The sequence below is a fragment of the Pseudophryne corroboree genome, chromosome 6, assembly GCF_028390025.1.
Source record: "Pseudophryne corroboree isolate aPseCor3 chromosome 6, aPseCor3.hap2, whole genome shotgun sequence".
Lineage (NCBI taxonomy): Eukaryota > Metazoa > Chordata > Amphibia > Anura > Myobatrachidae > Pseudophryne > Pseudophryne corroboree.
Window position 1 is genome coordinate 803,672,813 of NC_086449.1, and position 15,131 is coordinate 803,687,943.

The 15,131-nt window shown below is 45.3% G+C and overlaps 1 protein-coding gene across 2 annotated transcripts in view; it reads right to left on the reverse strand.

The window, feature by feature from the left end:
- Nucleotides 1-14,912, reverse strand: part of LOC134933615 (trichohyalin-like) — a 29,113-nt gene extending 14,201 nt beyond the window's left edge. Inside the window, exons 1-9 of one of the 2 annotated variants that reach the window (XM_063928956.1) lie at nucleotides 14,782-14,912; nucleotides 11,190-11,395; nucleotides 9,278-9,604; nucleotides 8,717-8,934; nucleotides 7,941-8,118; nucleotides 4,533-4,761; nucleotides 3,518-4,008; nucleotides 3,319-3,409; nucleotides 680-828 (exon numbers count right to left, since the gene is read on the reverse strand). In XM_063928956.1, coding sequence (XP_063785026.1) covers nucleotides 680-828; nucleotides 3,319-3,409; nucleotides 3,518-4,008; nucleotides 4,533-4,761; nucleotides 7,941-8,118; nucleotides 8,717-8,934; nucleotides 9,278-9,604; nucleotides 11,190-11,378 — 1,872 coding nt within the window. In that variant the 5' untranslated portion in view covers nucleotides 11,379-11,395; nucleotides 14,782-14,912. The remainder of the gene's footprint in view (nucleotides 1-679; nucleotides 829-3,318; nucleotides 3,410-3,517; nucleotides 4,009-4,532; nucleotides 4,762-7,940; nucleotides 8,119-8,716; nucleotides 8,935-9,277; nucleotides 9,605-11,189; nucleotides 11,396-14,781) is intronic. The other variant, XM_063928957.1, reaches the window with a different exon arrangement.
- Between the last annotated feature and the right edge of the window lie 219 nt (nucleotides 14,913-15,131).

The following is a 15,131-nucleotide window of genomic DNA, read 5'->3' on the forward strand; positions in this document are numbered from 1 at the left end:
CATTTAAACGCTGGCAACGGCACCCGGTCTTGCACCCTTCGCGCATCAGCCCCAATTCGCACAAAATTGCTCGGACCTCCATTGGGTGGCAAGCAGTTTTGTGCAAATTCGGCCCGCCGTAAAAAGTGCGTCCGCTGCCGAGCTGATTCGCAGCTGTGATAATATCGCAGCCAATTGGATTGACTCCTTGGGAGAGAAATGAGGAATTAATATAGTGAGCATTACATCATCGGCAATTAATTAATGTTTATAATCAGTCTCCCCCACCTCTATTCCTTTACTATCTGGATTCAATCTAATTAATTAAGTTCTATAAATAAGATCTGCTTGAGAATCAAGGGTAAAGTAGTCAGAACTGCGCTGCTTCCGGCCGTAGGAAATCCACGTGCTCAGTCGCCTGTATTCAGTCAGCTGTGCAAACGCTCCGCGTGTGAGTGCAGCTGACATCACCATTCTCTGCGTCAGCCTTTGTGCAGGAGATTGCTGTAACGTCTGATGGACCCCTGCATAGCAGCTTGCTAAAGGTCATAAAATCAGTCCACATGTGTGTAACTCTGAACCTGGCTTATAGTGGGTCTACAGTTAATTAACTTAATTCGTTATAGACAGTGGTGGCAGCTTTACACTGTTACTTTGCTATTCACGGAGAGTAAAGCATACCAGCTCCCAGGTAGCTCACCAGCCTTAGAGGAGTGCGCTCCAGTATCGCAGATTCCATGGCTAAGCGATCTTCTTTCATGGCCTTATCAATACGGTGCAGCGTTGCCTGCAGATGGGTCATGTTGTCCAGGCTTGTTGAGGTTTTGTTCGAGGACTTCATTGGGTCACCTTAAGAAGAACACAGATTTAAAGATCTATCTTTTACATTTTTAATGCAGTGGACAGTTATTGTTCTCTGTTGTCATATATTTAAGGCTGAGTAGAGACAGTCTACAATATATTATCTTTCAATGGGAATACTGACAGTAAGGGTGTGTACACACGGTGAGATATTTTCTTTCAATTTTGACTATATAGTCAAAATCGCAAGAAAAGTTAGTGCAGATCGCAAGGTGAAAGTGACCTTGCGATCCCGATGCGCGGTCCCGCCAGGTCGGCAAGCGCAAGAAAAGATAGACTGTGCAGGCAAGTCAATCCTTGCTAGATCGGTGTACTATCTAGTTCAGAGGTTCTCAAACTCGGTCCTCGGGGGCCCACACAGTGCATGTTTTGCAGGTAACCCAGCAGGTGCACAGGTGTATTAATTACTCACTGACACATTTTAAAAGGTCCACAGGTGGAGCTAATTATTTCACTTGCGATTCTGTGAGGAGACTTGCAAAACATGCACTGTGTGTGCCCCCGAGGACCGAGTTTGAGAACCTCTGATCTAGTTCATCTCACATGTCAATGACATCTCACATAAGCCAAAATCGTAAGCACACATAGTCCATATCTCAAGAAAAGTTAGTCAAAATCTGTGCTATCTGGGCTCTGCGGAGTTCAAGGGAAATTGGAAGTGAAAATCGGGCATAGCACGGATCTTACCGTGTGTACACACCCTAAGTCTGATATACGTAGGACAACTGACACCCCTCCCTCCCCCCACCCCATGATATTTGTGGTTCAAATATATTTACTCCGGATAATTGCCTGAAACTGTTACTTATGCTTTATAAATAATACTAGTAACCACCCCATCAAAATGATGGAGCAATACAGTGGCCGCAGGCGTGCAAAACACTTGAATTCCACCTATACAGGTGAGGAACAGTGTTAGCCTTTTATTATATAGGATATATAGCCATTTTATATAATCCAGCTGTAATTTTTTTTAACCCGCTCATAATTGTACATAGGATATACATTATCACGGAACGGTGTGTGACGGCTCCCAGGCTGCAGACACTGAGATTATAGAACCAATCATGAAGTCATTAAATGCTGCAACGTTACAGCTAAGAATAAAGTAACATTTCACTGCTATTTATTAAATGTTTTTAACCTATATACTTTTGAGCTTCAAATTTCATCCAACAAATATCAAGAAAGCTTGATTAGATGATCAATATATTCCCTTTCCACTCCATATTCTTATCCACTACAGTAGTATTTGTGAGCCAATCCTTATGGGATCCAGGGGTTGAGATCTTGGCAGTCGAAATACCAATGCTCGGAAAGCCGGTGTCACCATCCCGAATAGGATCACGATCCGGGCGGTAGAATACCGACCGCCAGGATCACGAACGTCTGTTTGGCGGGCCATCAGAGAGGTACGCCGCGCAGGGGAAGAGGGGGGGGGGGGGGTTATTCACCACCGGGCAGCGTCAGGGATTGGCTGTGGATGGGGGGGGAGGGGTAAGGTTTAGGCTGCTAGAAGGTAGAGTTAGGGCTGTAACACACTGGCCGGTTTCTCCCGGATGGCAAAAAGCCAGACAAACTTTGTCCGGCTTTTTACCATCCGGGAGAAACCGGCAGAGTCTCGCACACAGGACGGCTTTGAGCCGTGTGTGATGCAGTGCGCATGCGCAGCATCAGACACGGCTTCAGAAAAAAACGTTGTGTGTGAAAGCTTCCCTTCACACACACAGTTCACTGGCTGCAAAGACGGCCCGGCTTTTTCCCGTGCCGGCATTGTAGTTAACAGTGTGAGGGGTAGGGTCCCTTCACACTGGACGGCCCCGGCCCGGCTGCCGGGTTGCAGCCGGGTCTCACCACTGGAAGGTCCGGCTGCCGGGCGGCCGCCGGGCCGTCTTTGCAGCCAGTAAACCGTGTGTGTGAAGGGGAGCTTTCACACACAACGTTTTTTTCTGAAGCCGTGTCTGATGCTGCGCATGCGCACAGCATCACACCTGGCTCAAAGCCGTCCTGTGTGACAGACACTGCCGGTTTCTCCTGGATGGCAAAAAGCCGGACAAAGTTTGTCCGGCTTTTTGCCATCCGGGAAAAACCGGAGTGTGTGTTACAGCCCTTAGGGGGGAAAGGTTGACATACTTATCTGACCCCTGTCAGGATTCTATCCATCGGAATACTGACCGCCGGCATCCCGAACACCAGCATATCAGCCCCGACCCATCCTTACAATTTGCTGCCACAGTAACAACGCTTTGGTGGGAGGTGGGGGTCACCATTCCCTGAATTAGCATGGTCGTGCAGCACCCTTACAGCCAGAGTTACATTGAGCGTTGTCTGTGCGGTGCGTCCCTCCCCGTACCAGGACAGATTACACACTGCAGAGCATTCCTAAACCCATAGAGCGGCTGTGATTGATGACACTATTACCCGTTGTGCACACCGCCAAACTAAAATAACAAATACAGAGAAGGTACCTGTTATTACCTTGTGCTGCTTTAACATTAGATTTGATTGGGGTGTAGGGGCCGCTGGTTCTGTCAGTCTGAGTGTCCCTGCTACAGACCATATGATCCTTCTGCAACATAGGCAATACGTCATCTAAGTGGGATAATAAATACAGACGATGCCACTTGTATGTAGCACAATGTACTATACTTCCACTCAGCAAAGAACAGTAACTTACATGTCTACCTATCTGGTCCCCTCCCTGGTGGGCTCTCTGGTCTCTTATGATCTTGCTTTGACGTTTGTTCTTCTCCTTGGAGGCAATGTCTTTTGTTGGCACCTGATCTTTCGCCACCTTCTTGGAAGGTTTCTCTTTGGAGGAAGTCATTTGACTGACATGGCTCAGTGAGTTCCTCAGCGCTGCCCAGAGCTCCTCCGGCACATAGCATGTCTGGCAGGTACCACCACTGGGGCTACAGTATAAGCAGGTATGAGATCCAGGTCCACCAACTTTCTCTTTGGCCGTGCACACGGGATGTGTGTTGGCAGACCCTATGAAGGGAAAACCAGGGCAGGATTCCATGAGCTTCTTCCTGGCTTCCAGAGGAACGTGCAGCTCCAGGGTGATGCGGTCACTTAATCTCTGTGGGATCCAGATGGCCAGGCCAGGAGCGACTTGCTTGGTCTTCCCGTTCCAGAAAGTTACTAGAACCCCATTGCTGTCAGAAGCTACAGAGCGTCAGACATTAGTTACGATGTATCAAAAACCTAATGGCAAACAATGAAATTCTGTATGCAACCTACCACCCAAGGTCCCATCATTTTCTCAACACCATGGTCTACTGGTGTTTCACCACTGAAGGTGCCGTAGACCATTCATTAAGTTCTTATTGCATATAATTATACATTTCTAATATTCCAACTATACAGCTTAATTATGGGACACCGTGAAGCCTGGCAAATACTGGCCTACGGTGTCCTGTGAAGCTTGGAAGAATGAAACACTAGCATTGGCCATACTCTGAAGCTACACCCACACAACGATACAATGTAAAATAGTAAAGAAGGGGGTGGAGCTGACAACTGCACCATGAAGAAGGTTGTCAAAGGACGTATCTGCTGAAGTTGGCGAAATCTGCAATGTGGGTAAATACCTCCTTTAATGTGAAGAGTGTGGTCACTAATCTATATCGTTAGATGTTGCACAGAAAACCGTAAGAGGATATAATAGTTTTAAGATGATGTCATGATACCTAAGCCGCAGATCCGGCTTTCTCCTCCTTGTAAGACGGTTCCAGGCCCATACTTATCCATGTTTCCATCCACCGGTGCCAGCACGTGGTCTCCAGGAACGAGAGGTCTCCACCTTGCATCCTCATAGTGGATGATGTCGCAAACGGATGTTTCCTGCATGCGGAACTGACCTTTGCCTTTCGGAGAGCGACATTTCTCAAACTCCACAAGGAAACGATCACAGGAACCCTGAGGGAAAAATGAAGAATGACACATTAGCTCTGCAACCTACTCCAAAATAATGGGCTCTCAAATCAACAATGATTTAATCCAGTGGTTCTCAACTCCAGTCCTCAAGTACTTCCAACAGGCAGAGACGTGCAGTCAGGGGAGGCAGTGACTCCCCTGTCATTAATGATTAAAATAATAGAAGGAAGATACTTATGACACATATTCTGTGTCATAAGTATCTTCGTTATATTATTATATTCATTGTAAGACATGAAAGTAGGTTAGGAGGCACTGATAACCGTGCCTCCCGTTGTGAATGGGACTGAGGATAAAGTGGGTGGCGGGGCCAAGCACTGGGCTGTAAAAGCCCAATGAAAAGCGACGAGAAAGCGGCACTATCATAAGTGCCTCGTCGATAGGGCCAGATGTGATTGGACAGTGGATCCACGGCTGGATCCCCTGGCCAATCACCCATAAGCTGATGCATGAGTGCTCACCTCCCTCTCCGTGACCCGGGGCGGCCACTTCCTGGCAGTGGGAAATGCAGGATTTGGATGGGGGAGTTTTCCAGAACTGGGTGGAGCCAAGCACGGGGGTGGGGACTGAAGTGACCCAGTATATGCTCGCCCATAAAACTAGTGTGTGTGTGTGTGTATGTATGTATGTATGTACATATATATATATATATATATATACATATACATATCTACACATATATATACCGTATATACACACACACACACACACATATATATATATATATATATATATACATAGCATATTAAACATGCATATATATATATATATATATATTTATATATACATACAGTACACATATATACATGTTTATATATTGTGTGTGTGTGTGTTTATATGTATATACATGTGTATATATGTATGCACATGGATATATATGTACTATAATTAAAATAAAGTAAACTTTTATTAAGCACTTACAAGTGCCACCAGGAAGACAGCAGGCTGCAGAGGATGCTAGACAGCCATTAACAAACTCCTAAATGCATACAGTTCTGTCCTGAGTGTATAGGTAGGTAAGTCTTCTACAGAGCAAATTGTGTGCCCTCTCTCCTCTACAGGTACCCCTATTGGATTCTACTGGACAAGTGGACGTGATCGGCGTGGGATGTAAGTAAGTAATCTCTCTCTCATTTTTACAGGTACCCTTATTGGATTCTACTGGACAAGTGGACGTGATTCTCGGCGTTGGATGTAGGCAAGTATGTGTGAGTGCGTAAGTGTGTTTTAATCAATTTTTACTTTCAAGGTGTGTGTGTTGTGTTTTTATTTGGGTATTTTTGTTGTTGTAGAACTAGAGGTACCAGCGGGCCCGTTATTTCCCCGCATGCTGGTACTTGTGGTTCTCCAAGTACCAGCAAGCGGGGGAGGCTTGCTGGGCCTTGTAGTTCCACAACAAAAAACAATATCCTTTTTTTTTAAACACACTTATGGCTATCAGCCCGGCACCCACCGCCCAGGGATGCTGGGGACAGCCTCGGGCTTCACCCCCTGGCCCTTGGGTGCCTGGAGGGGGGGACCCCTTGATTAAAGGGGTCCCCACTCCTCCAGGGAACCCTGGCCAGGGGTGACTAGTTGAGGGGGGGGGGGGGGGGGGGGTAATGCCACGGCTGCAGGGACCAATATAAAAGTGTCCCCCGGCTGTGGCATTATCTCCCTGGCTAGTGGAGCCCAGTGCTGGATTTGAAAATACGGGGGACCTCTACATCTTTTGTCCCCCATACTTTTGGAACCAGGACCGGACTAAGAGCCCGGTGCTGGTTGTCTAAATACGGGGAACCCCTGTCCAATTTTCCCCCCAGTATTTAAATAACCAGGACCGGCTCAAAGAGCCGAGGCTGGTTATACTTAGGAGGGGGTACCCCACGCATTTCTTTTTTTTTTACTTTTTACCCATTCGCACCCTTTTCCACAGATAAGCATGCACAGATCTCAGTGATCCATGCATAACCATCACAACACGCCATCAAAAAGCAGGTCTATTTGAAAGCTCCATTTTTTTACGAATTCCATACTTTCCTGGCAGTGTTTGTCTATTGTCGGCAGTGGTTGAGAATACAAATTCTTAGTAAATTACTGAGTTCTATTAAATAACAGCCGTGTTATACGAATCAATAGACCATCGGTCATTGTGTGGTCGGCAGTGTATCTCAATACGAATAGCCCCAACACTGCCGAGATTTGTGTTTAGTAAATTCCCGAGATCACACTTAGAAAAAAAAAAAGCCAACTCGAATGAAATCGGGACCTTAATAAATATACCCCAGTCAGTCCAGTCTGGCCAGAGGGGGAGAGGGGCCACGATCCCCCGCTTCTCCCCTCTTCTCTCACTCTTTCTATTGACCCCGGATTCCTGTACAGGCTGCTTTTGTCACCGGCGATCCCTGCAGTTCTAGGCCCAGGTCCATGTAAGTAAATACCAATATAATTGTCATTCACTGTCTGTTCCCATCACCCTTTACTTCTCTCTTTTACATTCTCACCCGCTGCTACTGCTGTTACCCTTTCCCTGGCATCACCCTCTCCCTGTCACCCACTACAGCCACCCTTTCCCCGGCGTCACCCACTGCTGTCACCCTCTCCCTGGCATAACCCACTGCTGCCATCCTCTCCCTGGCATAACCCACTGCTGCCACCCTCTCCCTGGCGTCACCCACTGCTGTCACCCCCTCACTGGCGTCACCCTCTCCCTGACATCACCCACTGCTGTCACTCTCTCTCTGGCGTCACCCTCTCCCTGCTGTCACCCTCCTTGTCTCCCTGGCATCACCCACTGCTGTCACCCTCCCCGTCACCTTTTACCTGGCATCACCCACTGCTGTCACCCTCTCCCTGGCGTCACGCTCTTCCTGTCACCCTCTCCCTGGCGTCACTCACTCCCTGTCACCCACTGCTGTCACTCTCTCCCTGGGGTCACCCTCTCCCTGTCACCCACTGCTGGCTATTTTGTTGCCCAGGACTTCCATTAACTTAATAGCGCCGCATCCACAGTGCTATTAAGTTAATGGAAGCCCTGGACAACAAAATTGCATTCATGTCCTCCTCCCATAACACTAATTTTTAATTAATAAAATCCAGAAAACATGATCTTCTGGGGTTACTTGAGGACTGGAGTTGAGATCCACAGATTTAGCCGAATGATTGCACGCAAAGCCACCTACCTCCACCTCGCAGGCTATGTGCCCCAGGTAGTACAGACTGTCAGTGTCTCTGCGAGCCAATACCCTTGCTCCTCTCAGCAGACTCAGCGCCTCCGGTGTCACAGTCACAAGGCTCCCATTCATTTCACAAGTCACTGGAGGTTCTTTGGAGGACAAATTGTAGCTGAATGGTGGCAACCTATGGAATATAAGACCATAACAGATGTAGCAGGGTAACAGAGAGATGTATTAGGGCGGAAAGACCATTGCCTCTGGTTGCAGAATGCAAGGGCGAGCCATGCGATCAACAAATAAAGGCAGTGACTTGTAATTGTGTTACTATGGCACTCATTTACAAAGCACATGGCTTTGATGTTGCTAGGTATGGCCATCCCACCACAGTGGTGTGTACAGGAGCCCAGTTGGACCTGGCCAAAATGGTCATTCAAGGCTTGGATGTGATCACCTGTATCCAATACTGGGACATCCTCTCCACCAAGCTGTTATTATTATTATTTATTTATATTGCGCCACCAATTTTATGCAGCACTGGGAGGAGATAAAGCTCATGTAAACATGAGGAGAACATACAAACACCGCACAGATAGGGACCCTGGTCGGGAATTGTGTAGTGCTGTCATACTAACCACTCTGCCACCATGTTACTGTCTGCATCCCAATAAATACTGCAATGTGGCTGCAGGTATCCACCCCTTTAAGACATATTTGGTGTACATATATGCAGGCTGTTATCTGGACTCCTGCAATGTATACTTAGCTCTTGGCACTGTACATACTGAGGTTCAGAGGAGAGTATCGTAGAGGATGTGTAGGATGATACGCAGGATGAAGTACAGGGCGATGTGCAGGATGATTTGTAGGATACGCAGGATGACGTGCAGGGCGATGTGTAGGATGATACGCAGGATGACGTGCAAGGCGATTTGTAGGATGATACGCAGGATGACGTAGACGAGCAGCTGCGGCTGAGCCTTTGATTACCATCAATCCTGATCTAGATCCGGAAGGACGTGGCTCTTATTTAAAACACGTAAAAAACAAACAAACGAAAAAATCTATAGGTCTTTTAAAGATGTCCAACATCTACTGTACCCAAACATTTACCATATTTTATATGAAAACATTTTTACATTATAATTAGTTGCCCCAGACGACACCATGAAAACCATTCTTATCTCCGAACGACACCTAATAAAATGCGGTGAGGGCAAAGTAGGTGGGGAACCTTTCACCAAACTTTCCTCCTCTGAAAATAACTCAGCCATGCCCTGCAGCCTTCGTATCACGTAAATAGTCCTGGATAAAAGTCCCCAGCTAGGTTTACCTTTATTACTTGCCTTATTAGATGATCCAAGAGGTTCTAGATTAATCATACGGAAAGATCCTTCCGCCTGACTATCGCGTGGCTTTTCCAAAAGGTACACTACGTTTACCGAGCGGGTATTCTCCTCTCTGTCCAGAAAGCTGTAGATATGCTGCAGCACGCTGGGCGGCAGGGCGTCTATCACCAAGTACACAGCCTGGCACGATGGGTCCTCAAATGCTGCAGCCAGGGCATCAGTAAGGCTGGCTCCAGAATCGCAGACAAGGTTCCGGATCCACAAAACAGCTTGTGAGGCCGCCTCCGGACTCCAAGTCACGGCCCGGTCACAAAACTTGTTAATCTTATGTTTAATAAGAAATAAATAGGGTGTTATCTGTCGTGCTTTATAATCACTGTATCTATTTTACATTCCGTTGATCTCACACAAGTGGATGCTGCTTTCTTCTTTCGATAAATCATTTTATGTGATATATGTATCCAGGTAATCAACAGGCAGTTAAAATTCATATCCCAAAATAAAAGATAAGATACTACATTAGTAATAACATTGTATATTAGTCTTACAAACAACAACAAATACAAAAATGTAAACACGCGTTCAACAGTAACAGCAAAGGGAACTACATTCGATAACTCATCAAGTTGAGAAAATGGAACAAGAGCCAACGATAAAGTGGCGCTCGGTTCCACAAAGAGCACCGATGTAAACTGGGACCCACTCCAAAACAGAAAAATAAATCCATCTGTTTGATGTTCTGCAAGGATCCACGAGAAAGAACAGTTGCTTATTCTCAGCTGCCATATATTCCTGAGAAGAGACTCACAGCTCAAGTCGCTGACTTTGAGCTATTAGTGAACCTCCCTTTTGGTAGGAATGCATGCCACAGCCCTTTTTAATCACTTTTACCTGTCTATAGCACATACCGTATATACTCGAGTATAAGTCGACCCGAATATAAGCCGAGGCACCTAATTTTACCACAAAAAAATGGGAAAACTCATTGACTCGAGTATAAGCCTAGGGTGGGAAATGCAGCTCTAGCCGTACACAGCCCTCAGTGCCAGATATGCCCCACAGTGCCAGATATGCCTCACAGTGCCAGATATGCCCTCATGCTGCCAGATATGCCCCACAGTGCCAGATGTGCCAGATGTGCCCTCATGCTGCCAGATATGCCCTCATGCTGCCAGATATGCCCCACAGTGCCAGATATGCCCTCATGCTGCCAGATATGCCCCAGTGCCAGATGTGCCCTCATGCTGCCAGATATGCCCCACAGTGCCAGATGTGCCCTCATGCTGCCAGATATGCCCCACAGTGCCAGATGTGCCCCACTGTGCCAGATGTGCCCTCATGCTGCCAGATATGCCCCACAGTGCCAGGAAGGGTACTTACCCTCCATCGCTCCCGCGTTGTCTTCTAAAGGAGGGACACGGAGGGCACAGCGCGCGGCTCTCCTGTGTCCCTCCTGCGGCGTGTGTGTATTAAATGAAGTGCCGGTTCGTGAACCAATCAGAGCTCACGAACGGGCAGTTCATTTAACACACACGCACACACACACACACACACACAAACAAACAAACAGGCGCGCCGCCAGAGACGGAGACGCAGGAGGGACACAGGAGAGTGCACGCTGTGCCCTCCGTGTCCCTCCTTCCACTGACTCGGGTATAAGCCGAGGGGGCTTTTTCAGCACAAAAAAACGTGCTGAAAAAGTCGGCTTATACTCGAGTATATACGGTATTTTGTACATTTCTGTTATAAATTGTATATGCCCTCAGTACTGCCTACTAGAGATATCAACATATTGGTGTCTAGTTACTAAACAGCTTATTTATCTGTGTGATTTGGTGTAAGGGGAAGTTGGCATTATCAACTACATTTCAAATGATTTTATGATCTTGGGGCAGAAAGATGAACTTACCTTGTGGGAACAGTGGATAATGTTGAATGATGGTACTCTCAGGCTACTAACAAGGTTGTATATAGTTCTGGAGACATAGTCCTTCAGGAGATTTAAATTCACAGGGTCTCCATCCAGAGTGCCCACAATGAACGTCACTGCCCCCGTGTGTTCGTCAGGAGAACAGCTGGAGTGGTAGAGACTGCACATGTCTGCCGCCTGTGTGTCTAATGATAAGAGCACAGAACAGCAATGCAAATAATGTCTCATACTAAGCATGTTACTAGGAGGACAAGGAAAACAGTAACGCAGAAGGAAATACACAACAAGCAGCATCCTCCTCTACATATGGTCCACAAAGGCTGATCTGTGCGGAGTTTGTATGTTCTCCCTGTGCTTGCATGAGTTTCCTCCGAATACTCCGGTTTACTCCCACACTGCCACACTCATACTGGTTGGTTAATTGGCTTCTGACAACAAAATATAACCCTAGTGTACATGTAGCAGGAAATCTAGATTGTAAGCTCCACTGGGGCAGGGGCTGATGTGAATGGGCAGATATTCTCTATAAAGCACTAATATATGTGCTCTTTATAAATAACTGGTAAGAAATAAAATAATCTTACAATGTAACAATACAGTTTGTGCTTCTGATCAGGTACATTAAAATATATATGTATTTTTCTTTTATCTATCTATACTAGCGCAGCCAAGGCAACCTGCGGCTCACAGAGGCTGGATGGAATGCTGGTACCTGTAGTTCCACAACAGCCAGAGAAATCCATAGGTTGACTTGCCTAACGCTGCTTATTTGAGTAGGTGATTTTGGAGTTGAACAGATAAATACATGATGATATATATATTTAAATAGGTGAATATTAGAGAACTGCAACGCTGATTAAACCACACACAACCTTACTACAGCTACATATTTATCATCTGTACCCAATTAACAGGGACAGACCCGGGTAATAAAGAATTGCCCCTGGAAAGTATTGTCCCTATATTTCACTCTATATTACGCCTCTTCCTCTGTATATTGAGAGTGACTCTCCATCACAAGTGCAACTCCAGAGGCCCAGATTTATCAAGCTTTGGAGAGTGATAAATAGCATGGTGATAAAGTACCAGCCAACCAGCTCCTAACTGCCATGCTACAGGCTGTGTTTGTTTGAAAAAAAAATGACAGTTAGGAGCTGATTGGTTGGAACTTTATCACCGTGCCATTTATCACTCTCCAAGGCTTGATAAATCTGGGCCAGAGTGCTCACTTTGCAACGAGTGATAAAACTTGTTGCGTATGATAAACGGTGGTCCAGCCAATCAGCTCCCAATTGTCATTTTTCAAACACATGACAGTTAAGAGCTGATTGGCCGGAGCACCATTTATCATACGCAACGAGTTTTATAATACACAACGAGTTTTATCACTTTTTGATAAATGGGCCAGAGAATGCAAATGGAATACGAGCGGATTGCTAACCCACACTAGGTGCAGGAGATGCACTGAGCAGGAATTTGGTGTCCACAATACACGACTCAGAACAGCGCAGGCTGACCTCACCCTGACATGCACACAAGTGTTTCTCTTGCAGGTGCTCGCACTGTTGCAAACCCAGAAATGCCCTATTTAGCAGCCCCCCCAGTAACGGCTTATGGGCCTAATTCAGACCTGATCGCAGCAGCAAATTTGTTAGCTAATGGACAAAACCATGTGCAGTGCAGGGGGGGGGGGGGGGGGGGGTGTAACATGTGCAGAGAGAGTTAGATTTGGGTGGGGTGTGTTCAAACTGAAATCTAAATTGCAGTGTAAAAATAAAGCGGCCAGTATTTACCCTGCACAGAAACAATATAACCCACCCAAATCTAACTCTCTCTGCACATGTTACATCTCCCCCCCCCTGCAGTGCACATGGTTTTGCCCATTAGCTAACAAATTTGTGTCTGCGATCAGATCGGAATTAGGACCTACATACGTACCCTGCGGCGCATACGCAGCCTGCGAAGAATCACCAGACGTGGCGCATTCAGACTTGCGTGCGACTCGGAACCAGGCCTCCTAGATGAAATTCGTACCATTGATTCTCATTTTCTGGGCTACTTAATATTTGTGTAAGAAAAATGTGCATTGTAGTGAAATGTAGCAAGCATGGTGCAATTGTGGCGCTGTGTACAGGAAGAGAAAATGTATCTGCACACTTAATAATCTATAAATTGATTGAATCTTATCTGATGTTTGAACCCCAATAAAGAAAATATAAGTCTATTAATAGATCTCACTGTATGGGGGTGCAGCCCAATTACAACTCAAACTGAATATAAACAAAAAGGGAAAAGACAGGGAGGGAAGTCGAAAAGTAGTTGCCTAGTAGGGCGCACTGATATAATTTATATTGTGATATATTGTTTAAAACTTAGCTTTTATTGCTTATGCCTTCTAAAAAATCCCTTTTCTCTTGGGGTTTACACAGCAAAACATAGAGGTTAAAAATAATGGACATATACAAACATGTAGTGAGTGAGAAGAAATAAAGATACGTGTAAATAGATTTAAAAAGTAGCACTGCCACATATAACTCCTAATGTGGTGTAGAAATAGATCACGTGATTGGGTCCTTTGAGGTCTCGGTGTGTGTTATCATCTAACCTGTAGATATATGTTCATTTAATAAACACACACCACATCTGCAAAAGAGATTTATTGGGATAAGTGAATTTTTACATCACAATCTCACAACACTAGGTTGCAATTGGACATACACCTTTCTATTTTGTAATATGTCATATGTTTGAAATAAGCTGCATTAATATTGAATAGTCAGCACTGAGTGATCTGATTGGATATTATATTTGGATCCATAAGGGCACCATAAATTCTATTTCTACACCACATTAGGAGTTATATGTGGCAGTGCTACTTTTTAAATCTATTTACACGTATCTTTATTTCTTCTCACTCACTACATGTTTGTATATGTCCATTATTTTTAACCTCTATGTTTTGCTGTGTAAACCCCCAGAGAAAAGGGATTTTTTAGAAGGCATAAGCAATAAAAGCTAAGTTTTAAACAATATATCACAATATAAATTATATCAGTGCGCCCTACTAGGCAACTACTTTTCGACTTCCCTCCCTGTCTTTTCCCTTTTTGTTTATATGCAATTGTGGCGCTACAGGGTCTGCAAAGCCAGAATACAAAGCCATACTTGCCTACCTGACCCTCTCCATGAGGGAGAAAATGTTCTGTTCCTGGACTTTCCTGGTAATGTATGATTGCCATCACCTGTGGTGAAACACCTTTCTTATCAATTAACTAGCTCACCACAGGTGATGGCAATCATACATTACCAGGAAAGTCCAGGAACAGAACATTCCCTCATGGAGAGGGTCAGGTAGGCAAGTATGTATAAAGCATGACAGGCTCAGATCCATGAACTCAGCAACATAGTGTTGGGATACTGTGCAATGCTGGCAACTATGTAGCTGGTGGTGATCTATATATATCTATAACATTACCAAGTGCACTGCATCTATCTATCTATCTATATATCATCCATCCTGGACACAGAAACAGTAATAATCACAATTTAATTCATTTTATAATATACTCACCTGCTAGGCTGCTGATAGAATGTGGAGAGCTGCACTAGGACCCCGGAGATGCGCAGTCACGCTGTGTACTGAGAAGTGTGTACGGCGAAACCATGGTAACCGACGCTACCATTTGGCGCAATGGGGGGTGCTATGCTACCTAGTAACAGTGCCTAGTCTGTATTTATGGGAACATTAATATGTATATAATTAATTAATTAATAAATATCTATCTAAGTAAATGACTAGAGTAGACATTTTCAGTCATTATAATTTATTTTTGTATTGGAAGCTTTCTATTATTAAAATAGTAACCAAACAATAGGTACAAGGATTAATTAAGTTAAATAACGCTATATACCAGCTGAATT